This window comes from Pan troglodytes, chromosome 12, assembly GCF_028858775.2.
Source record: "Pan troglodytes isolate AG18354 chromosome 12, NHGRI_mPanTro3-v2.0_pri, whole genome shotgun sequence".
NCBI lineage: Eukaryota > Metazoa > Chordata > Mammalia > Primates > Hominidae > Pan > Pan troglodytes.
The window spans coordinates 114,075,164-114,102,185 of record NC_072410.2 but is presented as its reverse complement, the minus strand read 5'-3'; the positions used below and the strand labels follow the sequence as shown (position 1 = coordinate 114,102,185).

The following is a 27,022-nucleotide window of genomic DNA, read 5'->3' as shown; positions in this document are numbered from 1 at the left end:
ATAAAGGGCTTTGTAGGAAACTATAAGGACTTAGATTTTTGTTTTCAGTGAAATGAGGACACATTACAGAGTTCTGAGCAGAGAATAACATGACTGGCTTCTATTTTAAAAGAATCACTGTGGTTGCCGTATGGAGAATAGGCTGTAGAGAGAAAAAGACAGGAGTAGAGACCAGTTAGACTATTTCCATAATTAATAAAGGTAGAATATGATAATGTATCTGATGAGGGTGGTATGCCAGAAATGGTGAACAGTGCTCATCTTCTGGAAATAGACTGAAAACAGTGCTACAGAATTTACTAGTAGATTGGTGGTAGTATATGAAAGAAAGATCAAGATTTTCTTACTTAAGGAACTGGAAAAGAGTTGGATTAATAGATAGGAAAGACATGGATGGATGAAGTTTGAGTCAGAGAATCAAACATTCAATTGTGGACATATTATGTGTCAGATATATATTGACACCATTAGATGTCAAACAAGCAACTGAAGAGCTATAGGGCTGAAGATACATATTTGAGAGTCACTGGCATATAGATGGCATTTAAGCCTTTCAGAGTAAATGCGGTCGCCAAGGTAGCAGGTCTAGATAGAAAAGGAGAACTCCAAGAAACGCACCCAAGGGCATTCCAATGCTAAATGGCAAAGGGAGATGAAGGCTAACCACCAGCGCAAAAGGAGGAAATCCAGTCGGTGTGGCATTCTGGAAGCCAAAGGAAGAAAATTTTTCAAAGAGGAAGAGTGATCAACACACTGTCAAACACCACTAATGGGGTCAAATAAGATGAGCACTGGCCTGGCCACTGAATTTTATAACATGGAAGCCATTGGTGACCTTGAAAATGCAATTTTACTGAACTGAGAGCAAGAGATTACTGGAATAAGTTAGAGAAAACAGAGGGAGATTAATATGAGACACAGGGACAGACAAGTCTTTTGAGGAGCTTTGCTGAGAAATGGGGTAGTAGCTAGAGGCAGAGGCACAGTCAAGAGCAGCTTTTCTTGGGAAGGGAGCAACAATCTGTGTGTTGATGGAAGTAATTTTCGAGTGAGAGGGAAGGCCATCTCCTGTTTACAGTCTTGTTTTCATGACACACATCATTCTGTGACGTTATATCTTTTGGTTTTCTCTATTAGGGCAGAGACTTTATCTTGTTCACTGCTTATCTCCACAATGCCCAGAAATGTTACCTGACATAAGGCAGACACTCGCTACACATTTGTTAAATGAATACATATATGTTGATAACATACTAAAACATTCCCATTGTTGAACATAAATACAGTGAGGCTTGAGAACTCACTTAAAGGAACTTAAGTACCAAAAATATTGTAAGTATATTAGATACAACCTCACTTGGAATACAGTTCACAGCATGAACCCCAACAATATTAAACACAATTCTAGTATAACTATCATAATAGAGTTAACACTAGTAAATATTACAAAGTACCAACCAATACCCTGCAAAGAGACATATATTTTACAAACTAAATTACAAGTATTTATGTGGTTGCCCTGAAGCTATGAGCAAGGAGGAATTCACAAGGCAGAATTCCATGCAGGGACTTCAGGCACAGGGCAATAATCCTCAATTTTATTGTCAATATTTTTTATTCAAAATATCATATGAAAATTAAAAAAAATAGCATATAACATCTGAATTTCAACATTTTAAATAAGTTTATACTCAGTAATACAAATCAGAATAAAATTATCTTTATAGTGAAAGAAAAACTTGAAGCAAAAGATTTTTTAAATAATAAAGTTTTAAAATAATGGTATACAGCCGACAGTTGATAATATCAGTTCTGACTTTTCATTGTCAAAACTAAAACTGACTTCACTAAGTGCACTTAATACAAATAAAGCCAGTATTCAGCAATGTAAACATATACACACAATACATACCTTTGTTTCTGAAATTAAATGGTTTTGTGAATGCTAAAGCTTATTATCTATCATAGACAATAAGAGACAAAAGTCACCTGTCACAGAAACAATATTAAGTAATCTTCTCATGGTCTGGGGACTGATGTCACTGAACCAGTCCTCGGTAACCAGCAGTTTTGTAAGGTCAAAGGACATCTGGCGAGTGATGGTCCTCTGCATCTGCCTTCTTCGGTAAGTGTCCTGAAACAGCACGTCGTCAGTGAGAAGGAACCCACGCGTCCAGTCTAGGAACTTAAGGCTTTTTGAGATGTTAATAAATGTTTATAACAAAAAAAAAATCCAAAGTTTTAGTCAAAGAGGAATATCATACAGTAATAAATTATTATTATCTGTGAGGTAGAATCTTCATAAAGCAATTGTAAAGTCATATTCACAGCAACTGCATGAAATGCTATGGTTTAGCTTCAGATGCATTTTAAGTTACAGTGGTACAGTTAGGGGAAGCTCAATGCTTTTAAGATTATAAGTAGGCAGAATTGTGTAAAGAGAATGATATTCAAACTCCATGGGGTCTGGCTATTTATAGAAACCCTTAAGTAATAAAGCAAATAAGCCCTTGTCTGGTTTTAAGGATTCAGCATTTTTATTTTTAGGTTATTATTATTATTAGACAGGGTCTCTCTCTGCCACCCAGGCTGGAGTACAGTAAGGCAATCATAGCTCGCTGCAACCTGGATGTTCTGGGCTTGGGCAATCCTCCCACCTCAGCCTTCTGAGTAGCTGGGAGTACAGGCATGCACCACCACATCCAGCTAATGTGTTTATTTCTATTTTATGTAGAGGGTGTCACTATGTTGCCCAGGCTGGTCTTGAACTCCTGGTCTCAAGTGATCCTTCCACTTCATCCTCCCAAAGTGCTAGGATTACAAGCATGAGCACTGCACCTGGCCTGATGTTTAGGTTATTTTAAAGTATGTGAAAACTAAGGGACAGCCTCTCTAACTATCCTCACATCGCCACATGAACGAAAGGCACTCTTCAGGGTGGGTGGGCTAAAGGAATTCCATCTCATAAAAGGGGGAACAGGTACAACCAAGGTGTGCTCTTGTCTAAGGTCCCGATGCAAGGGAAGGATGGATGCAACCATGGGGCACCCAAGGGTGCCAGGAAAGAAATTAAAAATGGTAAGTTATATGCACCTCTGAATTTAGTGCTGTCAACTGTCATTCATCATATTAACTTTGCATCCATATCTGTAAAGGGTAGAGGCATAAAATCAAAATGTCACTGAAGACATTTTTTTAAAAAGTAAGACATCCAAACTTAATGGTAGCAAACCAGAAAAAAACATAATGCCAATACTAGCCCAACTTCACTGAGTGTGAGTGGCATTGTCACAACTGCCCTGCAAGTGAATATCTTCCTGTCATATGCATACAGACATATACACAGAACATGCCCTTGTTCCATACAAATAAGGTGGGGAGGTCAGGGACAACCAATGTTTTGGAGAAACCCCCAGTGGCTGGGAAGGACACAAATTACTATGTGGTAGAGAAAAAAGAGTGAGCGTCCCACAAGCATTTAGGGAAGGCTGGCCAACAGGAAGACAAAGCCAGGAGTTTTCTCACACTACAAACCTTTCTCCCCTACTGCTATGGTGGCAACAGGCATAGCTCAACCTGACCAGGAATGAATAGAGTGGTTCTCAACCCTGGATGAAATCATTTGGCAAGCTTTAAGATCCCAGGGATCAGGAGCAGCACCTGGGCTGAGAACAGGTTGGGACCCCTATACGAAGTACAGTTCTTAGGGTTCTAGGTGCAGACATTCCCTGAAACACATGAAGCTGAAAGGAAATTCAATGATAATGTTTATTTGAAGCGTTTAATGCAATATTTACAAAGTATTATTTAAGTGGCATCATCTTTATTTGTATTCAAATGAATAGCAATACAAACATACAGCTCGAAGCCAATGGCATCTTACCCGTCTATTGAGGGCTGTCTTGCTACCAAGTTTTGTCATCTCCCCAAGGCTGTTCTGTGAAACTCTTCTGTCAGCATCTTCCTGTATCCCTTAAATAATTTATCAAGACAGCATCACTTACACCAAAATTCTGTTGTATATGATATTTAAAGAAATGTGAAATAACAACAATATTTTTCAAGGTAAAAAGGAGAGTCGCCATAAAGAAACTACAAAACTATTTCAAACTCAAAGTACTTTAGGAGCCTGAGCTTTACCTGTAGTATCTGAGCATGGAACGTCTCCATTTGTTGCTGAAGTTACGAGAAATTTTCTTGCATTGCTTAGTCCACGACTATTAAGGAACACAGGCAAATGGACTATGTTGCGCATGTAGTCATGGCCATTTATATTTGAATCCCGAAGCACACTATTGAGGTTCTGGTTAATTGCCTTTATGATAATATGTGGATCACTTGCAAAAATGGCAATGAACGGGCCTTTTGAAAACAGAACTCGGACCTGTGGCAGAAGAAATGTACAGTTGTGACATACATTTTAAATTGTCCAAAAGAATAAGGCATCTCTTCAAGATATGTGCTACCTTTTGGTGACAATATTTCTAAACTACTATTTCTTTTCATCAAAACTTATTCTGCACAAAAGCAAATTTTACTGACAGCTCAATCTAGGTTTGTTGTCATCTGACATAGATAAAACCTGCAAAGAAAATTAATATTGTCCTTCTTTCAGACATTTACAGTCTGCTAAAGAGGTAAATCAATGCACATGAGAAACATTCATGAATACAGATGCTCTATTCATTTTTCTCACAGTGCCATTAAGCTAAAATTATTGAAATATCTTTGTGACTAAACATTTATTCTTGCTACATTTCTGTATAAAGAATGGTTGTTTTTACAAAAGAAAAATCACAAAATAGGAACTACTCAAACAAAAACCAATTCCATTCTATTTTTAGATATTTGTGAAGTCAAACATTCTCTCAAGTGCCACAACATAACAATGGCGGCTTTTGAGGTGGCGCAAACGTACAGTGTCCAGCATCTGAAGGACTTTGTCCTGCTCACAGGCATCTAATCCATCGATGATGACCACCAGCCTTGTCTGATTCTGAGTGAAGCTGTCAATGGTTTTTGCCATCCTGGCCATCAATTCCACTTCACATTTAAGAACCTGTATTGCAAAGGAAGGTATAGAAAGCACTGAAGGAAGATCCAAGAAGCTTAAACATATTTCTTAGAAAGCGTGATAGAAAGTCATCTAATAGGAACAGAAGACATTCAAAGTCCTTGCTGCCAGTTGTGCTTCCACTTAAAATAAGAGCGAGTGCTTCACAATTTACCAAGTGACTACACATAAATTACAGCAGCTGATCCTCAGAATGACACTGTGGGATAGACACTACCATATCTGTTCTAAAAAGAACAAACTGGGTTGAGTGACTAACTTGCCAAGATTAGAGGCTCTGAATGTGAAAAGATTCAGATCTGGATGCAAATCCAAATGATCAAAGCACTACACTGCTGCTGGCTCCCTGATGGCATCTGACCTTTCACTTTGAAAAACAAAATCCTGTATTATTTATTTTGGTGGTTCAATTTGCTATTTTTAAAAACAGATCTCTTTACTGGGCTCTAGAGGAACTTATATTATTAGAAAGTAGTTGCTAACTCTTTTGAATAACTTATAAAAGTCTATTTTATAAAAACATGCTACTGTTATGATGTTTCTCAATCCAAATATGTATTTCCACTGGAAAAATCTGGAATAGAACTCAAAATAAATAAAAGGACTGCTGGTTTCTGGTTCTACATATATGTAAACACTTTGGAAGTGGCCACTCCTTGATTACGTAAGCTTATATATGTGTGTGTGTGTGTGTGTGTGTGTGTGTGTGTGTGTGTGTGGGGTGGGGGGTGTGTGTGTGTGTATAATGTACATATTATGTATGCTTATAAATGTAAATGAAATTAGTAACAACAATGATACAAGGGACGGGAGAGACGAATTAGGATTACTTTGCTATTATAAGATAAACTACCTGAGAAGTGATATAGTATTACTTGAAAGTGGGCTTGGATTAGTTATAAATGCATATTGCAAACCCTAGGGCAACCACTCAAAAAAAACAGTTTAAAAAAAAGTACAACTGATATGCTAAGAAAGGTGAGAAAATGGAATCATAAAAAAATGCTCAATAAAAGCATAGAAGACAAAAATAGGAACAAAAATCAAGCAACAAATAGAAAACAGTAACAAATACGATAGATATTAATCCATCAAAACCAATTATCCCTTTGAGTGTCAGTGTTCTAAAGATATCAATTAAAAGAGATGTCAGAGATGATCAAAAAATAAGAGCTAATTGTATGTTATCTACAAGAAACCCACCTTACATAAAAAGACACACGTAGATTAAAAGTAAATGAATGGAGAAAGCTATACCAACACCAATCAAAAGAGAGGGGGAGTAACTATATTAATTTCAGACAGACAGAGTAGACTTCAAAGCAAGGAAAGTAACTGGGATTAAAGGGGGGCATTACATAACAACAAAGGAGCTGATTCTCTAAGGAGACATCATAATCCTAAACATTTATATATCTAAGAAAGGAGAATCAAAATATGTAAGACAAAAGCTGACAGAACTGCAAGAAGAAATAGATAAATCCACTATCATAGCTTGAGACCTCAATACCATTCTATAAGGACAGATGCAGCAGTCAGAAAACCAGTAAGGATGCAGTTCAGCTCAACAACACCATCAATCAACTGGGTATAACTGACACCTACACTTACTTCATCCAAAAAAAGAAAAAAAAACAGAATACACATTCTTTTCAAACTCACATAAAGCATTCACCAAGATGGACCACATTCTGAGCCATAAAACACACCATAACAAATTTAAAATAGAAATCATGCATACAATGTCTTCCCTCAGTGGAATTAAACTAGAAGTCAAAAACAGAACGATAATTGGAAAATCCCAAAACATGCAGAGATTTAAAAACACACTTCCAAATAACACATGGGTCAAAGAAAAAAGTCTCAAGAGAAATTTTAAAATATTCTGAACTAAATAAAATGGAAACACAAAATTTGTGGGACGCAACAAAGGAACAGCTGAGAAGAAAATTTATAGCACTGAATGCATATATTCGTAAAGAAGAAAGATATAAAATCAGTAATCTGGCTGGGTGCAGTGGCTCATGCCTATAATCCCAGCACTTTGGGAGGCCAAGGTGGGTGGATCGCTTGAGCTCAGGAGTTCGAGACCAGTGTGGGCAAATGGTGAAACCCTATATCTACAAAAATTAGCCAGGTGTGGTGGCGTGTAGCCTGTGGTCCCAGCTACTCGGCAGGCTGAGGTGGGAGGATCCCTTGAGCCCAGGCGGCAGAGATTGCAGCAAGCTGGGATCGCACCACTGCACTACAGCCTGGGCAACAGAGTGAGACTCTGTCTCAAAAAATAAATAAATAAAAATAAAATAAAATTAATAATCTAAGCTTCCACCTCAGGAAACTAGAAAAAGAGCAAATTAAATCCAAAGTAATCAGAAGAAAAGAAATAATAAAAACTAAAACAGAAATAAAACAATGAAACCAAAAGCTAGTTAGTTCAAAAGATAAACACAATCAATAAGCCTTGGACTAACTAAGATGAAAGAAGAGGAAACACAAATTCAGAAAAACAACAAATAAAAGAGAGGCTACCACTTTAGACCTACCTCATGGACAAAAATAGGATAATAAAGGGATACTACAAACAACTCTATGCCCACAAATTTGATAACTTAGATAAACAGACCAGTTCTTTCAAAGACATAATTTGCCAAAATTCACAAGAACAGGCCTATATCTATTGAAGAAATTGCATCAATAATAATTTTTCAAAACAGAAAGCACCAGGCCCAGAGGGTTCACTAATGAAGTCTACCAAGCACTTACAGAAGAAATTATACCAACTCTACATAGGATCTTTCAGAAGACAGAAGCAAAGGGAATGCTTCCTAACTCATGCTATGAAGTCAGCATCACCCTAATACCCAAAGCAGACGAAGTCTTGACAAGAAAAGCAAACTACAAACCAATAAATATCTCATGAGCATAGATGCAAAAAACCTCAACAAAATATTAGCAAATCATATGCAAAATGTATAAAAAGAATTATACACCACAATCAAGTGAGATTTATGCCAGGTAGCTAGGGCCGGTTCCACATTCAAAAATCAATTAATGTAATCCATCACTTCAACAGACTAGGCTGGGCACAATGGCTCACGCCTGTAATCCCAGCACTTTGGGAGGCCGAGGAGGGAGGGTGGATCACCTGAGGTCAGGAGTTCAAGACCAGCCTGATCAACATGGTGAAACTCCGTCTCTACTAAAAATACAAAATTAGCTGGGCATGGTGTTGCATGCCTGTAATCTCACCTACTTGGGAGGCTGAGGCAGGAAAATCACTTGAACCCGTAAGGTGGAGGTTGTAGTGAGCTGAGATGGCACCACTGCACTCCAGCCTGGGCAACAAGAGTAAAACTCCGTCTCAAAAAAAAAAAAAAAAAACAGGCTAAAGAAGAAAGATCACATGATTGCATAATTAGATAAAGAAAAAGCATTTGACAAAATCCAACACCATTTATGGTAGAAACTCTCAGTAAACTAGAAATAGAGAGGAACTTCTTCAACTTGATAAAGAGTATCTGTAGTTAACATCATACTTAATGGTGAGAACATGAGAACATCTACTAAGATCAGGAACGAGGCAAGATTGTCCCTTTTCTTACCACTCCTTTTCAACATAGTACTGCAAGTCCTAACTAATGCAATAAAACAAACAAACAAAAAAGGAAATAAAAGGTATGAAGACTGGGAAGAAAGAAAGAAAACTGTCTTAGTTCACAGATGACTTGACTCTCTATGTAGAAAAACCGAAAGAACCACAATGAAAAAAAACTCCTGGGACTAACAAACAATTATAGCAAGATTTCAGATTAATGCAAAAGTTGATCACTTTCCTATATATCAGTGTCAAACATGAAATTAAGAACACAATTACTATCTATATTAACACTGCAAAAAACAAAATAGGTATAAATCTAACAAAATATGTATAAGATCTATATGAGAAAAACCACAAAACTCTTGAAAGAAATCAAGGAAGAACTAAATAAATGAGGAGATATTCCATGTTCATGGGTAGGAAGACTCAATACTTGACCTAAAGATTTAATGCAATCTCAATGAAAATCCCAGCAAGTTATTCAAAGTGAATCAAAAGTTCATATGAGGAGAAAAAGACCCAGAATAGCCAACACAGTATTGAAGGAGAAGAACAAAATAGGAGGACTGACACTACCCAACTTCAAGAAAATAGAGCTAGAGTAATCAAACAGTGTGGTATGCACAAACGAATAGACAAAGAGAAAGAGCCCAGAAACAGACCTACACAAATATAGTCAATTGATCTTTGACAAGCGGCAAAGGCAATACAATGCAAGAAATAGCGTTTTTAACAAATGGTGCTGGAACAACTGGAAACAAAAAAAAAAAGAAAAGAAAAGAAGCAAGGAAGCAAGAAAGCAAGCAAGAAAAGAATCTAGACACATTCACACTTCACAAAAATTAACTCAAAATAGCTCACAGACCTAAATGCAAAAGTATAAAACACCTAGAAAATGACAGAGGATAAAATCTAGGTGACCGTAGGTTTGGTGTTAACTTTTTAGATAGGACACTAAAAGCAAGATCCATGAAAGAAAGAATTAGTAAGCTAGACTTCATCAAAAATGTCTGCTCTGCAAAAGACACTGTCAAGAGAATGAAAAGCAACCAAAAGAATGGAGCAAAATATTTGCAAAAAGCTTATCTGATAAAGGACCATTAGCCAAAATACACAAAGAACTCTTAAAACTCAACAATAAGAAAATGAACAACCTGACTGAAAAATAAGCCAAGACCTTCACAGCCAATTCACCAAAGAAGACATACAGATAGCAAATAAGCACATGAAAATATGCTCCACAACACGTGTAATCAGGGAAATGCAAATTCAAACAATAAGATACCACTGCACACCTAACAGAATGGCCAAAATCCAGAACACCAATAATACCAAATGCTGGTGAGGATGTGATGTGGAGCAACAGGAGCCTCATTCATTTCTGGTGGGAATGCAAAATAGCCACCTCAGAACAGTCTGGTTGTTTCTAACAAAACGAAACACCATACAATCTGGCAATCACACGCCTTGGTATTTACCCAAAGGAGTTTTCAAATCCTTTATGTTCACACAAAAGCCTGTCCACAAAAGTTTATAGCAGCTTTATTCATACTTGCCAAAACTTGGAAGCAATAAAGATGTCCTTCAGTAGATAAATGTATAAATGAACTGTGATATATCCAGACAATGGCACATTAGCCATGCTAAAAAGAAATGAGCTAGCAGGTCATGAAAAGACATGAAGGGAACTTAAATGCATATGACTACGTGAAAGAAGCCAATCTGAAAAGACTACACATGTATGATTCAACTATATGACATTCTGGAAAGGGCAAAACTATGGCGATAGTAAAAAGAAATGGTAGCCAGGGGTTAGGGAGGAGGGTGGAGGGAGGGGTGAACAGGTGTGAAGAGGTGAAGCACAGAAGATTTTGAGGGCAATAAATCTACTCTGTATAAGACTATAATGGTGGATACATGTTATACATTTGTCCAAGCCCACAGAATGTACCACACCAAGAGTGAACCCTACTGTAAACTATGGATGCTGGGTGATTATGATGTGTCAGCGTTGGATGTGTAAACTATGGATGCTGGGTGATTACAAGTTCATCAATTGTAACAAATGTACTGCTCTGGTGGGTAATCGTGCCAATTGGGGAGGCTGTGTATGTGTGGGGGAAGTGGGTATATGGGATATCTTTGCAATTCCCTCTAAATTTTACCGTGAACTTAAAACTACCTTAAATTATAGTCTTGAATGAACGAATGAATGAACAAATTAAACTAAAATAAATGCAACACTTTAACATTTAGACAGTGTACTTCCTAAAGCCCAAATGAGCATGGCAGTGGCAACATATTCGCATTACAATTTTTTCTAATAACCAATGAGTGCTTACTTTCATGAATCCTTCACTTTTCAATTTGTGCAGTTTGGAGGCTGCATTATGGAGGCGTTTTCTTTGGGAATTCAGGAGCGAGTCCAGCACTTGCCACCATGTACGACAGTTCAACACAAAGGCCAATCCCACTACAGATGCGATTGATATGAGGACAGCATTTACAGTCAGATGCTTTGGGTCAACTCTAAATATAGCCAGAAGAGTAATTCCAGATATAATGCAGCCAATGATAAAAAGGAAGATGACAAAAGATGGGAGACAACATGTTTTTTTCCATTTCTTTTTACCTGTAATGCAACAAATGGTTTTAATAATTAACATATCAAGGATCTAGAAAATCCTAACATTATACTCACAATACCTGATGAGTCTAATGTTCAAGGTGTGCTTTCATGAAAATAAACTGAACATCTATCCCACCCCCATCCCTTACACACAAAGAAGGAAGGAAGGAAATCCTACCCTGAGTATCTTCAGTCTTGAATACTCGAAAAAGCCTGGTTGCCAAAAAGCCAAACTCTCTTTCACAAGCATCCGAGAGGGTTGCAATCATTTCAGCCAGAGAAGTTTCTCCACCTACACTGGACAGTCTATTGTAATCTGTAAACAAAAACCTTGAAGAAAAGAACAAATCAAACATTACTTTGGTATCTAAAGTAACAAATAACTTCAATGTATGTCATCTTTGCATCATTTACCCTTTATTTTCTTTTTGTCTCTTTCAAAATATTGTTTTTTAAATTCCAAGGAGGGAAAAGAATTTGTAATTAGGTAGCTTCCACTTCTAAAATCTTACATACTTTTCTTAGGAAAAAACAGTAACAAAAGTGAAATGTGCAGGGCCATATAAAGTAATTCTGACTAAGGACAGGCAGGGGAAAGTTATGCCAGAACTTAGATGTGGAGTATCAAGACACCCCAACAGATCTCATGACATAGTGGTTAAAAGGTGACACACGTGTCATGATGTGGCCACCAAGAGTTGCGCAAGAAAGTTTTCTAACACCAACGAAAGAGACTCTAACCCTGAAAAAATATTAATTACAGTCATTAAAGAATTTCAAGCCCAGTAATACCATTTAAAAACTCAAGTTTTAGCATGGCTTATTTTATTTATAGCTTCCACATCTACCAGGGATTGAGAAATAGTTGTAAAATATTCTCTTCACAATTGATCTTCAAAATTAAGTGAATTATTTGTATTCTGAGTCTCTGAATCATTATTATTTCTGTTAGTTCCTTTCTCCCTTCCATCTCTAAATTAAACTCTCATCTCAGTCCAGTAGATAAGCATTGCTCTCAGAATACAATCTGTAATATACTGTGTGGTCTTGATGATGCTACTTTAATTGTTCTAACTGAAAAAAAAAAATACCACCTCATTAATTTAGACTGGTTTCCTTATTTTCTGTAAAAATATTCCCCCAATTATTTTATTCTGTTTTCCTTTTAACTTTTTCACTTTTAAATCCTTTTCTTAATACTTAATTCTATATGCTAGTTACTTAAAAGTTTTTACCTTTATTTTTCTCTTATACTCAGTTTTAATATTTTATCTGGTTTGGCTTATTTATTTTCATCTTAAATTACACTTATTTTTTCTTATAACTAAAAAATTTTCATCTTTTAATGCTTTTTTTTTTTTGAGCAGGGTCTCACTTTGTCGCCTAGGCTGCAGTGCGGTGGCGTGATCTGGGCTCACTGTACCTTCAACCCCCCAAGCTTAAGCAGTCCTCCCACTTCAGCCTCCCAAGCAGCTAGAACTACAGGCATGCACCACCACACCCAGCTAATTTTTCTATTTTTTGTAGAGATGGGGTTTTGCCTTTACCCAGGCTTGTTTTGAACTCCTGAGCTCAAGCAATTGACCGCTTTGGCCTCCCACAGTGCTGGGATTACAGGTGTGAGCCACCACATCTGGCTTAATACATTTTAAATTCTTACATTGCTTACTTCCATTGAATTTCTCTTGCTTTTAATTTTCTAGCTTTTTTTTTTGTTTTTCATTTCACTGTCCTCTGGAGCCCTCTACCTTTCCTTTATTCCTGGACTTAAACATTTTTCATCTTTTCTTTTTTCTCATAAATTTCCTACTTAATATGAATAATAATTTTAGATAGACATGTGAATATATTTCCTGAGCTGAGAAAAGCACAGCTCAGAGAGGGGAGCTGGGTTTCCCCAGGTTAACCGCTCACATAAGGAATGGCCAGGTCTCCAACAGGAAGCTCTCTGGGGACCAAGGCCAGTGGCTGGACCCCTCCTCCATCCAGTGCTCTCTTCAAAGTGTGTTCCAAAAGATGGTAACAGGTGACATAACAGGGAGAAAAGGTTTATGCTTAAATAAAATTTGGTAAATAAAAGTTAAACAGGTTTCTTTATGGAAAGGTGCCTCTGATCCTTTAACGTACAAGAGGGATATATAATCTGAAGTGTTTCCCACAGTATTTGACCAGGGCATGTTTTTATTTTTGTATGTAAAAGGTTCCAATGTTTTTTGGAACATACATTGAGAAATTATATTCTATAAACTTTTTTTTTTTTTTGAGACAGAGTTTCGTTCTTGTCGCCCAGGCTGGAGTACAATGGCGCGATCCTGGCTCACTGCAACCTCTGCCTCCCAGGTTCAAGTGATTCTCCTGCTTCATCCTTCCAAGTAGCTAGGACTACAGGCATGTGCCATGACGCCCCCGCTAATTTTGTATTTTTAGTAGAGATGGGGTTTCACCATGTTGGCCAGGCTGGTCTCGAACTCCTGACCTCAGGTGATCTGCCCACCTCGGCCTCCCAAAGTGCTGGGATTACAAGCGTGAGCCACCACACCCGGCCCCTATAAACTTTCCGAAGTGAAAAATATTTTTTTCTGAATCTCATTGAAGATTTCTTCTGTCAAATGGTACAACTCACCTCACAGGTAAAGCTTTAGTAGTCTGCTCTGGCAACTCAGGTGGATTCACAAACATCAATTTAAGGAGGAGTTCCAAATATCCAATATGTCTTGCCAATCTAGTGCTGAGGACCCAGGCCCAATTCCAACTCTCTCCTTCTCTTCGTCCACCAAAGTAAATGACAACTGAAATTCACAGTTTAAAAAAGTTATCCAAAGCAGTCACTAGTCAAGCAGATCTTTTCTCCAAAGATCAAATATCAAGTAATGAGAGCTAAGCTTACATAGCTTCCTATGGTCCCATACTATTTCCTAACTACTCCTCAAAGAATTCCATTAACCTCCCCTAAGATACAGAAGATATGAAAAATGAAAAGTAAACTGACTAAAACATGCCTTAAACAGAAACATAACTGCAGTTCAGATTCAAATGCAAATCACCTTGGGTTTATCACTATTCGCAACTGGTAAAGTTGGTTATCAGTTCCTCTAACAGTAAATCTATTTCCTTTCTTGCAACTGAAGACACCCCCAAGAATAGGGATTATATTATATTTTTTTATTTTGCTTTTAGATAAAATTAAAAGTACAGACATGGTCAAAATGCTCAAGAGCATACCAATGATGGCTTTGAAGCCTTCTTTTCAGAAAAAGAATTTTTTTTTTTTTTTTTTTTTGAGATGGAGTCCCGCTCTGTTGCCCAGGCTGGAGAGCAGTGGCGCCATCTCGGCTCACTGCAACCTCCCCCTCCCAGGTTCACGCCATTCTCCTGCCTCAGCCTCCCGAGTAGCTGGGACTACAGGCGCCCGCCATCTTGCCCGGCTAATTTTTTTGTATATTTAGTAGAGACGGGGTTTCACCATGTTAGCCAGGATGGTCTCGATCTCCTGACCTTACGATCTGCCCGCCTTGGGCTCCCAAAGTGCTGGGATTACAGGCGTGAGAGCCACCGCACCCGGCCCAGAAAAAGATTTAAATATAAATCATTAATTAACAAAAAGAGTAAGTATAATAATATAGGTTCTTGCTTCAAGATTAACAAGTAGTACATTAGTTTATAAGCTACTTCAGCCAAGTTGTGAGCAATGTTCCTTTAGGAAAATTTATGGAGTAGCAAAAAGATCAATTTTCTCACCCAATTATGAAAATCACATACAGGTTTTAAAAGACAGATAAAGAAAATGTTTTTTCTTTATCTATGAATCTGAACGTTTTCTCCATTTTTGAAAAAGATAAAAAGCAAAGACTTACTAAAGAATATATATAAGAGAGCCAAGAAGCTCAGTGACACTGCTATTCCAAGATTTGGGTGGACCGTGAAGGCAAACAATAAACCAAGCCCTCCACAAAGTAGCAGGGTAAGAAACACTATGAGCCATGAGAACTGAAAGAGAGGCTCAATCTGTTGTCCGGCGAAGGTTTTCATTTCGTCTGAAAGAGAATTTAATACGAAACCTTATTCCTGTTTTGTTTAAGAAATACAACTTTTAACTCAGTATGCAGTTTTCACATTTTCAATGTAAATATTTATTGGACACTTAGTAGGTCCCTAGATGGAATACTGCCACTTAACCATTTTACCCAGTGTTCTCTTGCCAAAGATGAACATCTCACCCCCAGGACCACAGCTAGGCCTGACTCGCCACCCTCTCCTGCTTCACGTGGAGGATGTACGAAACCCCTTCTCATATACTCCCATCTGTCAAGATTTTCTTGAGATTTGTTTTTTGTGGTTTGCATTAACACAAACAACAAATATTATGCATATGCATATTGTTTCCACATGCAAAAATAAAAACAATACCCTATATCTTCAAACTACATATCACCACCATTCCACTGTGATCCTTCTCATCCCTTCTCCCTCCAATCACATTTGAGAATACTGTTCTTAAAGGTGCATGTTGAGCCCAATGGAGTCCCACACAAGTAATTCTTTGTACAAAACTTGGGGAAAATTTTACAGGCAATACTGAAACCTATCCTTGAAGAATGAGTAAGCTTTTGCCAAGCAAAAGGCATGCATGTTGGGTGGGTGGTAGTGAGGCCAGCTAAGGAGCTGCTAATAGAGGGAGCAACCTGGGAAACACATCTGGTCTGTTCTTGCAAGAGCAAACAGTCCTCTGTGACTGAAGCTGGGGCACATGCCAGAGGTGGTGCTGGCAGGTGGGACCATGCAAATTGACAAGTCTGTGAAGGGCCCAAAAAAAACTTGCCAGCAAGGGTTTTATGTGGGGTTATCACACAATTGGATCTGCTTTAGAAAGAGAACTCAAATGACCGTGTGAAGGACCAACCAGAGGGGAGTTCATCTCAGTAAACCATATAACACACATGCTTATACAGAAAGTGGTCTTCCTCTTTATTTCAGAAAAATCCCCAGAGAAAACCTTGCTTTATATATACAGACTTTGTACAAGCAAGCCCTTTACCTTCTAGTTTCTTGAGTAAGAAAGATTTCCCACTTCCCCACTGTGCATATAACCCCACACAAATGGGTGGCTGCATGGTAGGCTCACTGAGAATATCTGCCAGGGCACTGCTATATAAATCATATCCAAGCATGTCGCCATCTGTTTCAGTAGGAGACAAGTGTCCTGTAATTAAAACACACCATATCTTACATTAAACAGTGGCATTACTATTAGAAATGAACACTATTTTCATTGTTTCCTTGATTAGAGAGAAAAAAATTATTTCAAATGTTTATACCCATGTAGGGACAGTTTCAGGGAGTCTCTGAGCCTATTCTGACTTGGAAGGCTACCTGATTTAAAACTTAAAAAAAAAGTTTCAGAGATTCTTAAATTACTATCGTATTTCATAAAAAGTTTCAGATATTCTTAAATTACTATCATATTTCATAGAACTTGATACTTATTAATTATATGATACATCATTTTTATGTATAACTAAGAAAGAACAAAATGTTGCCAAATTGTGACATCATGCTTTCTTGTCCATCACTTACAAGACACATTCCAATTTCAGAGATGTTAAATTATGGGAACATTGTGCATTTTAGAATCGATAAAATATGATTAACACAAATAAGCATATAAAATAAATTTAGTACGTATAATACCTATACAAAGAAAGTTGTAAAATGTTACTGAAGAATATAATAGATAATAATAGAAAAAGAAACATTTTATGATTCCAGGAAGAAAGGTTCAGCAATTCTCCCAAATTATTCTATCACTTTAAGGCAGTTCTAATTAAAATCCATAAGAATTTTGTTTTAATTGAAAGGAAAGAAGAATGTGTAAGAATAGAAAAAAAAATTAAAGACTACTGAAGGGTAGCTGTCACTGGAGAAGAATAAAAATATAAAACAATAATTTGAACATTCTGGAACTCATATAGGATATTAACATAAGTGGCATTTCAAATAAGGCAGGAAAGGATGAATTAGTAAGTGGTGTTGGGAAAGTTTAATCATTCATGAAAAAAATTAAATTAAAATGCTATATACCTCATAGCCTTAACAAAATTTTCTGAAACATTAAAAAATTAAGTAGAAAAAAGTAAAACCATAGAAGTACTAGAAGGAAATATAGGAAAAACTTTAAAAATCTTTGTTTAAAAAGGCCTTTCTTTTGCAATGTAATACTAAGGCCAGAACTGCAGGAAAAGACTAATGAATAAACTACAAAAATGTAAAACTTTTGAATGAGGAATAAAAATCCATGACCATCAACCAAGAGTATGCCGGGGGAGAGGAATGCAGCACATAGGATAGACCCAGGATCAATATCCATAACACAGAAAGACTCTTACATCAATTTTTTAAAAATATTAAAAACTAAAAAGTGGGCAAAGGATACAAAAAGGAAACTGGCAAGAATACAAATAGCCTATGAACATATTACACATTATCTAAGCCAAAAGGCTGAGAAGCAATAGCCTATGAATATATTACAAGATCTCAATTTCACTAATAATTTTAAAACACAAATTGAAATGAGATTTTCTTTTCTTATTTATCTGATTAGCAAAGAGTAAGAGGCTGGAAATACCCAGTGCTAGCAAGCTTGTGGGGAATTGTGGTATCTTACACTGCCAGAGGGAGAAGAAATTTTTACAACCTTTTTGGAAAGTCTATCAAAACTATGGGCATCCATTGACTTGGCAATTCTACTTCTGGGAATTTACCCTAAGAAAATAATCCTAATTGTACCCCCTGAATCTCTAATAATATTTTCAAAAGAAAGAAAAAAAATCCTAAAAATAAGAGTCAATGGATATACATACAAAGGTGTTCACTGCAGCACTAGTTGTTAGCAAAACAAACTAAATATTCACCAATAGCGAACTCAATGTACGAAAAATTATGCAATAATTAAAATATGACACTTTAAGCTTTTGTAACATATTATAACTCAATTTTTATTTTTTAAAACTATATACATAGTATGTAACATTTTTATAAGCATAAAGAAAAGCCTGGAGGGTCATTTAAACAATTACAAGTTGGGAGATAGGGGGTAATGGGGAATTTTCACTTTCTGCTATACTCATGTTTTCATTCTTGAAATGTAATTAGTGCACATTACTATTATAATAAGAAAAAATATTTTAAAATACAAAAAGTCATAAAAAAATAGAATCACGGCCAGGCACAGTGGCTCATGTCTGTAATCCCAGCACTTTGGGAGGCCAAGGTGGGAGGATCACTCAGCCCCAGACTAGGGAACATGGCAAGACTTCGTCTCTACAAAAAAAGAAAAAAAATCAGCTGGGTGTGGTAGCATGGGCCTGTAGTTCCAAGTACTCAGGAGGCTGAGGTGGGAGCATCGCTTAAGCCCAGGAATTTGAGGTTGCAGTGAGCTATGATTGCATCACTGTACTCCAGCCTGGGCAACAGAGTGAGACCCAGTGCAGTGGTGTGATCTTGGCTCACTGCAATCTCCATCTCCCTGGCTCAAGAGATCCTCCCTCCTCAGCCTCCCAAGAAGCTAGGACTACAAGCACACCACCACGCTCAGCTAATTTTTTAGTCTTTGATGAGGTCTCACTATACTGCCCAGGCTTGTCTCAAACTCCTGGGGTCAAGCAATCCTCCCACCTCGGCCTCCTCAAGTGCTGGGATTACAGGCATGAGCCACCATGCCTGGCCTTATTTTCCATATTCTTTAATGGAACATCGATTATTTAAAAGCTCAGTTAGGAGCAAAACTCAATACTTACTGGCTCCAAATATTTGAGTTAAAATACTCTTCTGATGGCTACAGTCAATATTATAAGGAGTCTCGCCTGCTTTGTTGGGCCTATAAAGTAATCGCCCATCTTTGGGATTTCTTAAAAGCAGTTCTGCCAGTTTCCGGCTCCTTCCACGAATAGCAATATGCAAGGGAGTATCTCCTTTCTGTAAAATAATAGTACGAAACTTGAACTTTCTTATCTTTATATATAGTATGCAGACAGTAACAATTTTCATGTTTCTGTAAAATAACAAAATCTGAACTTTTCTTATTTTTCATATAAAGCACATATATAATATGAATTTTTATCTCTATCTTCCCCATAATATCCTTCTGTAGCTCCTCATCCAGCTTTGCTCAGATACTGTTTCTCCCACAGCCCTCTAGAATGAAGGTCATTCTTTTCCCCTTTCCTTAACTCAGTGAAAGAGGAGAAGCAACAGGCTTTCTCCCTGCAGCTCCTCCTAGACCATGGGTCCACTTCATTAGTATCCCTCCATCATCCAAATATTTATTGTCCAAGGATGTCAACTACCTTCCTCAACTAATTTAAATTCTATTTCACAGCTTTCTTCATTTGTCTAGAAAGCTTTACAATCCATGCGGACAGCCATCTAACACAAGTGATTTTGTCAGCTCCATGACCTTTGTCAACCATTTGCCACAGTGAACCCTTAAATCTCATCACTCTACATTCTCCACCTGAGTCCTCTATGTACACCTATCCTCCTCCGACTCTCTCCTCTCCTCTTCCATTCTCCTCACCTTTCCACTCTCCTCACCTTTCACTTTTCCCTATCAACCCACCTTCTCTCCTTATTAGCATCTCCAATCACATTAGTGTTCACATCCAACACTAATGAAAGCTAACATGTAAATTTCAAAAGTCCTCTTCGGGCTGCAAAGTGCTCTCCTATTGATTACTTCACAAACACCTTGACAAATTAAATTCTCAGTTCTCATCCACACTGATCTCCAGGACACTAAATGAAAATGACCTACACATTCTTCCTGTGGCTTCCAAGGCACGACCTTATCTTGAACTTTTCATCTTCTAGACTCTCCTCCCATGTCCTAAAAAATGTGGTAGCATAACTATGCACCAGACTCACTATATGTAAGGCTCTGTGCTTCGTACTTTGGAGGATATAAAGATGTAAGACAAAATAGTTGCTGACCTTAAGTAGCTTATGTCGTAATAGGAAGAGACTGGATAAACATGCACAATTTAAAAACTGCAGTATGACACACAGCATAAGAGAAGTCCATTTTGACTTCAGCTTTCATCTTTCTTCACACCGATCATCTTAGTCGCTCCCATGCAACTCTCTATCCTAGTAAGTAATTGCCAAATTTCCATCACCAGCCTTGATTTCTTGCCCAGATTCCAGTACTAGATTTCCCAATGTCTACTGGCCACAGACTCCTGAATGTCTTATCAGCCCTCAAACTAAACACATCCAAACCCAATTTCATCTTATTTTCCCATCTCAATTCCAATTCTCATCCCCAGACCTGTGAGAAGACAAAACAGTAGCAGCAGCATTTCTGCCAGATACAAAATTCCTATAAATGCAGGGAGGATATTAGCATACTTTGCTGACAGGCTGAAAATAATCAGAGAGCAGTGACGGGCAAGGTAAAAATAACATTAATCGTCACTTTTAAAATTGTTTTTATGAAATTCTCTATGAAGATCCAGGTTCAAGACTTTTAAAAGTTTGTATCCCAAATTCTAGCAGGATAGCACTTTACCCGTCCTCAGTAAGAATGTGTTCATGAATGAACAACTGCTGCAAGTATCATGTGTATTTGTCAACAAGTATCATGTACTGACTCTGGGCACAGCAACACACAAAAGAATACCAAGGCAGAGGCCTTCAGGAAACTTATTAATGACTATAAAGCAATTACTTAAGATAGCATATTATATAATTAACAAGGCTATATGGAACCTTGAAGGATACAGTCTGGTGGTTCTATATCGCAGATTGGGGGACCAGTGTCAGATGAGTCAATGGCAGATTGAGAAAAACAGGCATTATAAGAAGTTTTCTAGAAAGCTACATATATTCCATTTTGAAAACTCTTCTTTGACTTTTTATGTCTTCTAGTTTTTAATATTAAAGTTTCCTTTCTTTGATATGACATTATGTTAACATGGTAATGACAGGGGGGAGGTGCTTTTATGTTTTAAAATAATGTTGTAACATGGCAAAATGAAACACAAACACATTGACTCGTGACTCCGTTTTTGTTTAACTGCCTTATAACTAATAGAAAAACAAACTTCAATCTATTATTAATTAGTAAAGCCCAAACCATATCATTCATCAGAGGAGAAAATTTACAATATTATTTTTTACTTCATACATCAGTTCACTTCTATCCTGGGGGAAAACCAATTTAAAGTACAGAAAGAAATAAGCTTGTTTAAAATAAAAAGAAACTAAAATGAAAAATCAAATCTATATGAAGTATGAAGCCACTTAGAGCTAAACTTATTATAGAAAATATAAAAATTCCTCTGAAAGGATTATAGCAAGGACACGCGGCAGAACAAACACATTGTCTCCTGTCAGTGAACATTAACACCGTCTGCTCTGAGCATCGGCCTCCTCCAGCCCCTGTGCATTCTTTCCTCCTGTTTATCTGCAGCAAGCTCTACCCTGATGAAGGCAGAGCCTCCTCCTGATGTGGTAGTCAATGGCAGTGCCCCACAGCTGCTGTGAGCCGTAGAAGGAAAGTCGGAAGCAGCTGCATTAATAGCACACTGAGCCCACCCACTCCTCAGCACACTACTGTGTGGGATCCAAATCCCACACAGACATCCCCAGCAAGTCATCTCTCCCCACACAACCTAAAATCAGATCCCCATTAAATCCACTCCATATAGAGGTCAGTCAGCCAACAGCTTTCCATGCAGTGTTCTCTCCGCACAGATGTTTTACCTTATCTACAGCAGACACTTTAGCACCTTTATCTAGCAGCAGCTCCACCACTTCAATGTTTCTCATCTTGGTAGCCTTTATAAGTGGCGTTTCACCATCCTGTGGGCACAAATAAGAACATTTGCCAGATTAATAGCTTGACTCCTGTGTTTATGTCATACAAATGCACATGTCAAGAAATATCTGACTCTGGTAACAGCCTATATTTAAAACTCTCTCAAGAAAACATAAAAGCTAACAACAAAAAAATGCTTTTCCTTTACAACCACTCATTTGTATCAAAGTGACTGTAAATCACGTAGCCAGGTGTGGGACCTGCCCCAGCTGCTCGTAAGCTACAGCCGGCAGCAGTGGCTGCTTCTGCCCTACCCCAGGTTCTACCACTGACCTGGGGCAGCTCCCCTCCAGAGGCTACTTCCCGTTCTCCCCACTGACCAACCCACAGCCCAGTCTGTCAACGTCCAGGTAAGCCAGTGTCCAGAGTTTTTCAGAAATGTATACCAACATCACTTCAATTCTCAGTGAAACCATTTGAAACAAGCAGTATGCCTTCAGAAAACCTCAAAAGAGTTTGTGATTGCTTTCAAAACCAAAGGAAGGGAAACAAGAAGAGACCACAATTCAGCACTGAGTTAGACAAAAATCTGGTCAGAAGCCACAGGTAGTCACCGTGGCTGACACCAAGGTCCAAAAGAAAAAGAAAAAAGAGGATTAAGGAGCCACCTGCAAACCAGAAGGTATCTCAGAAATTTTCTATCCTGGGGTACTGGAAGTACCATCACTGATTTAGAAATTGGCCGGTCCTGATCTACAGCAGATGACATAGGATTGTCTTATGGATGACTCTATAATTTTGCTTTATTCATTAAGAATTCCTGCCATATCAACCCAGAATTCCAAATATATTTTCCCCATAGAAAATGATTACACATAGGCTAAATAGGAGACCACAGTATTAGATAATTTTTTATTTTTTACACAATTTGAGTAAAACAGTTGAAAGTAGCTAGTCTGGGGAACCAACCACCAGTCACATGGTTATTTATGTATTCATTTAAAGAGACAGGGTCTCACTATATTGCCCAGGCTGGCCTGGAACTCCTGAGCACACGCCATCTCCCCACAAAGGAATGTGTTCTGCATCCCAGGTAACAGTGGCATAAATGAATTTGGGAGAGATGAGCTGTCCAAATAATAACAATTTATGAATAGCTGATATTGCACTTCTTGAGAAGTATTTAATTGAAGTAACAACACACTGTATTTTGCTATGAATACACAAATCCTGAAAGGATACAAAGTTACTCCTCAATGTGATAGAGAATATTACCAGTAAAATCAGTGTAACTCTAACATCAAACAAAGACGACTGAAATAAAATGAGCAGTACTAACATTCAGCATAAGATGTTGCTAACAGAACAGAAATGCCATTTATACCTTTGTGCATATTTCAGTGTCAGGATTGCACTGTAAGATATCTCTCACCATTGTTGCATTTCCTTTCTCAACAGCCCAATACAAAGCAGTTTTATTATCCTAGATAATTATAAAAAACACAATCACTTCATGTAAGATACAATGTTTAAAACTGCTACTTATAAATACAAAACATTTCTGTCAGAAAGCATTCCAACAGGCAGCATGGTAGGAAATACTATTAATCCTTATGCTATCTTGGAGTTACTTTTGAGAAATTCTTTGTGAAAGAAGCCTAGGAAAACTTCGTATTACTTAACCTAAAAAGTAGCAATCCCACATAGTTAATAAACTACACTTTTGTAATGTAATCAGATTTCAGGAACACACACTGGGTTAGGAGTCATCAGTACCTGAACCCTGTAAACTCAGACATGTCACTTGGCTATTCTGACCCTTAGATTTTCATCTGTAACATGCTGTAAGTATTGCCCAATTTTTCAAAAGATAATGCACGAAAATGTACTTCACAAATATAAGGCATTATCATTTTTAGCTTTCTTAATTTCCATCCATCCCATACCCCTATACTGCCTTGATCAGATCTTTAAAATCTTATCTAGCTCAAAACCCAAAAATCAATCCACACAGACCTTGAAAGTAGAGCTAGAGAACAACAAAAAAACGAATTCAAACACAGAAGAGGACTCACAGACGCAAGGTAGTTAGGTAAAAGTCCAAGTAGGTGACCTAGAACCCATCTTTTAGTGGCAATGTTATTTTAACCCAGGAGATAATGAATGACTTTTGCAGCATCCACATTAAGTTCCTAATACCAAAATTTCCTCAACAGTTTCTCTTCTAAAAAATGTACACTAGCTGCCCAACTCAAACTTCTCAGGCCCTACCCGCCTCCCATTTCATTTCTCCACCTCTCCCCACAATCCCCACCACCATGCCTACCATCCCACTGCCCAATGCCAAATGATTCATTCACTAGCTATGAAATGCAGTCTTTCACTTTCTAATTTTCTCTAATTTTCTCATCCTATTACAACTCCCCTTGCCTGAAACACCCAGCTTTCCTTTTCTATTTTTTTTTTTTTTAAGAGACAAGGTCTTACTCTGTCACCCAGGCTAGAGTGCAGTGGCACAGTCACAGTTCACTATAACCTCAAACTCCTGGGCTCAAGGGATCTTCCCACCTCAGCCTCCCCAAAGTGCTGGGATTACAGGCATCAGCAACCCCCCCAGGCTCTTCACCTACCTAAATCCAACTCATCTTCAAACTTAGCTCCAGTTCTACCTTCTTCCAAAAGCCCCAGACCTTAAGGCCTTCTTTCCCTACCTCAAGACTCATACTTGAACCTTTTGCTAGGCAATCAATCATATACCATCTTGTGGCTTCACTTTTTATGTTAAAAGCATAAAAATAAACAAACTAAAATCTTTCAAATTAAAATATATGTGTCTTAAAGACAAGGGGCCCATGTTAATTCCCCCATAACATTTGGCATAATAGTTATAGTTTGATTCAAAAATGGATTTGGACACAAGAGATTTTTGGCCAAATACAAGAAAAAACTGAGCAGAAATGTAGACTGTCCAACAACAAAATGAAGACACCAAGAACTTTTTCTAAAGTCTAAAGCTCTTGAAGTATTTGATAAATTCACAACTGTGGGCAAGGCTTTTATCTAAAATTAATAATCTTTGTGGTTCTATGAACTATGATTGCCTTAAGCAATGTCCATAGGCACTACCAAGTGGTCCTAGGAAAGGCAGGCACAGTGGGGAAAAGGGAGAAGAAAATAAAACAACAACAGTAGAAGAACAGCAGATGGAGGAAGAAGACAAAACAGGGAGAAAACACTAAAAAATAAATAAGTACCAGATATTCAAAGTGTCACCGACTCTCAGTATCACTAACTACTCATTATAGTTCTGAGGATTGAATCTACATATACCCATTAGTAAGGACAGTATATTCTAAAAACATGAGCTTTTTTGGTTTACCTCTATCTACATTTAACTCGACATTAATATAGAAATTTTACAATAATGGCAGTGAAACTTAGGAATAATATACGTCTGTTAAATGTACTAGGGTTTACAAGTTTATCTCCATAGGAAAGTGGGAAGAATAACATTATGATCAGTCAACACTTACATGCAATTATACTCTAAGAGAGCAACTGCACTGTAATCACACATACCTGTCCTCTAATGTCTATATCAGCATATTTTTGGAGAAGCGCTCGAACAATTTCAACATGACCACCTCTGACAGCGCCAATCAACACAGTATCCCCACTCTAAGAAGACAGAAAATAAAAACAAAAACAAGGTAAATTGACAACAAATAAGCACTCTTTTTAAGTTACAGTTAATCATGTTTTCATATTTTTTTCTAAAAATTTCTTGGAAAAAGTCTACCTCTAAATAAGAGAAAAATGTTACTTAACTAATATGAATATCTGATATTAACAGACATCAGAGTAAGGGACAGAGGACTTTATGCCCCAAAATGAGGACTCTGAAATTCCTAAACAAAGTTTAGAGAGACCAGTTACCCAGAACAATAATCTATTCTCTTTGAAGGTAACCGCCTATTACAAATGTAAATTAAATACAATGACGTTGTGGCTGTCAATGAACCAAATGAACATTTTAAAATCATATAGTAAAAATATCTTGGGATAATGCTATATGACGAAAGCCATGAATTCTAAAAAAATGGAGCTATAAAGCTAAAACTATCAGTGAATCTACAGCCACATTCAATTAAGGGAGAAAGTTCCCCGAGCAGCATCCATGAAAACCTAGTGGATTTGGCAGTTACAGGCCAGTAGTGCATTAAGACTGACTCATTCCCCAGCATAAGACTAAGTTCACAACCTCATGAGGACATTGGTCTCCCCTGAAACTGTATTCACCAAGCAGCAATCATTTTTAGTTATATCTACCTATACTTAAAATACTGGAAACAGCTATTTTGGAAATGGGCATAAATATTTTATTATTTACTGCTAACTTAAAAATCAGTTGTAGTCTTTTGTGTTGAATGAGCCCATGAGCTGCAGCTCAATTCAATCCTGAGTGGACCTTAAAAGTACTATGAAATAAATGAGGATGCAGGTCCTTAAGGGTTATTAAGTTCAGCACCATGCTGTAGTGTGTTAACTACCACATTTATAGCAGAAATAAACCAAAGGCAGACAAATTTTAGTTGGGAACATTGGCATTAACATGGGTGCAGACTAGTAAACTTCTTAAATGTGTCATCCACCATTCTAGGTACTAGGAAACAAGACAGACGCGGTCCTACCTCTGGAAGAATTTATAGCCTGGCAGAGAAGACAACATACAATAAACAAAAAATCACACAAACACTATGCAAATAAAATAAGGTAATGTTCTAGAAAGTGACTACCAGGTAGGCTGGGCATGATGGTTTATGCCTGTAATCTCACCACTTTAAGAGGCCAAGGCAGGAGAAATCACTTGAGGCCAGGAGTTTGAGACCAGCCTGGTCAACATAGTGA

The 27,022-nt window shown here is 37.5% G+C and overlaps 1 protein-coding gene across 32 annotated transcripts in view; it reads right to left on the bottom strand.

Moving 5' to 3' along the window:
- The window catches only part of KIDINS220 (kinase D interacting substrate 220), a 116,048-nt gene that overhangs the window by 53,104 nt on the left and 35,922 nt on the right, over positions 1 to 27,022 (bottom strand). For all 32 annotated transcript variants that reach the window (XR_010149639.1, XR_010149640.1, XR_010149642.1 and 29 more), the window contains 13 exons: positions 25,694 to 25,792; positions 23,499 to 23,597; positions 22,060 to 22,158; positions 19,095 to 19,272; positions 16,337 to 16,501; positions 15,156 to 15,335; positions 13,925 to 14,090; positions 11,480 to 11,631; positions 11,015 to 11,304; positions 4,919 to 5,059; positions 4,141 to 4,384; positions 3,884 to 3,972; positions 1,990 to 2,134 (listed from right to left, as the gene is read on the bottom strand). Coding sequence is in view for 27 of the 32 variants with exons in the window: in XM_024354192.3 (XP_024209960.1) it covers positions 1,990 to 2,134; positions 3,884 to 3,972; positions 4,141 to 4,384; positions 4,919 to 5,059; positions 11,015 to 11,304; positions 11,480 to 11,631; positions 13,925 to 14,090; positions 15,156 to 15,335; positions 16,337 to 16,501; positions 19,095 to 19,272; positions 22,060 to 22,158; positions 23,499 to 23,597; positions 25,694 to 25,792 (2,047 nt within the window). In the remaining 5 variants the exon portion in view is untranslated. The remainder of the gene's footprint in view (positions 1 to 1,989; positions 2,135 to 3,883; positions 3,973 to 4,140; positions 4,385 to 4,918; positions 5,060 to 11,014; positions 11,305 to 11,479; positions 11,632 to 13,924; positions 14,091 to 15,155; positions 15,336 to 16,336; positions 16,502 to 19,094; positions 19,273 to 22,059; positions 22,159 to 23,498; positions 23,598 to 25,693; positions 25,793 to 27,022) is intronic.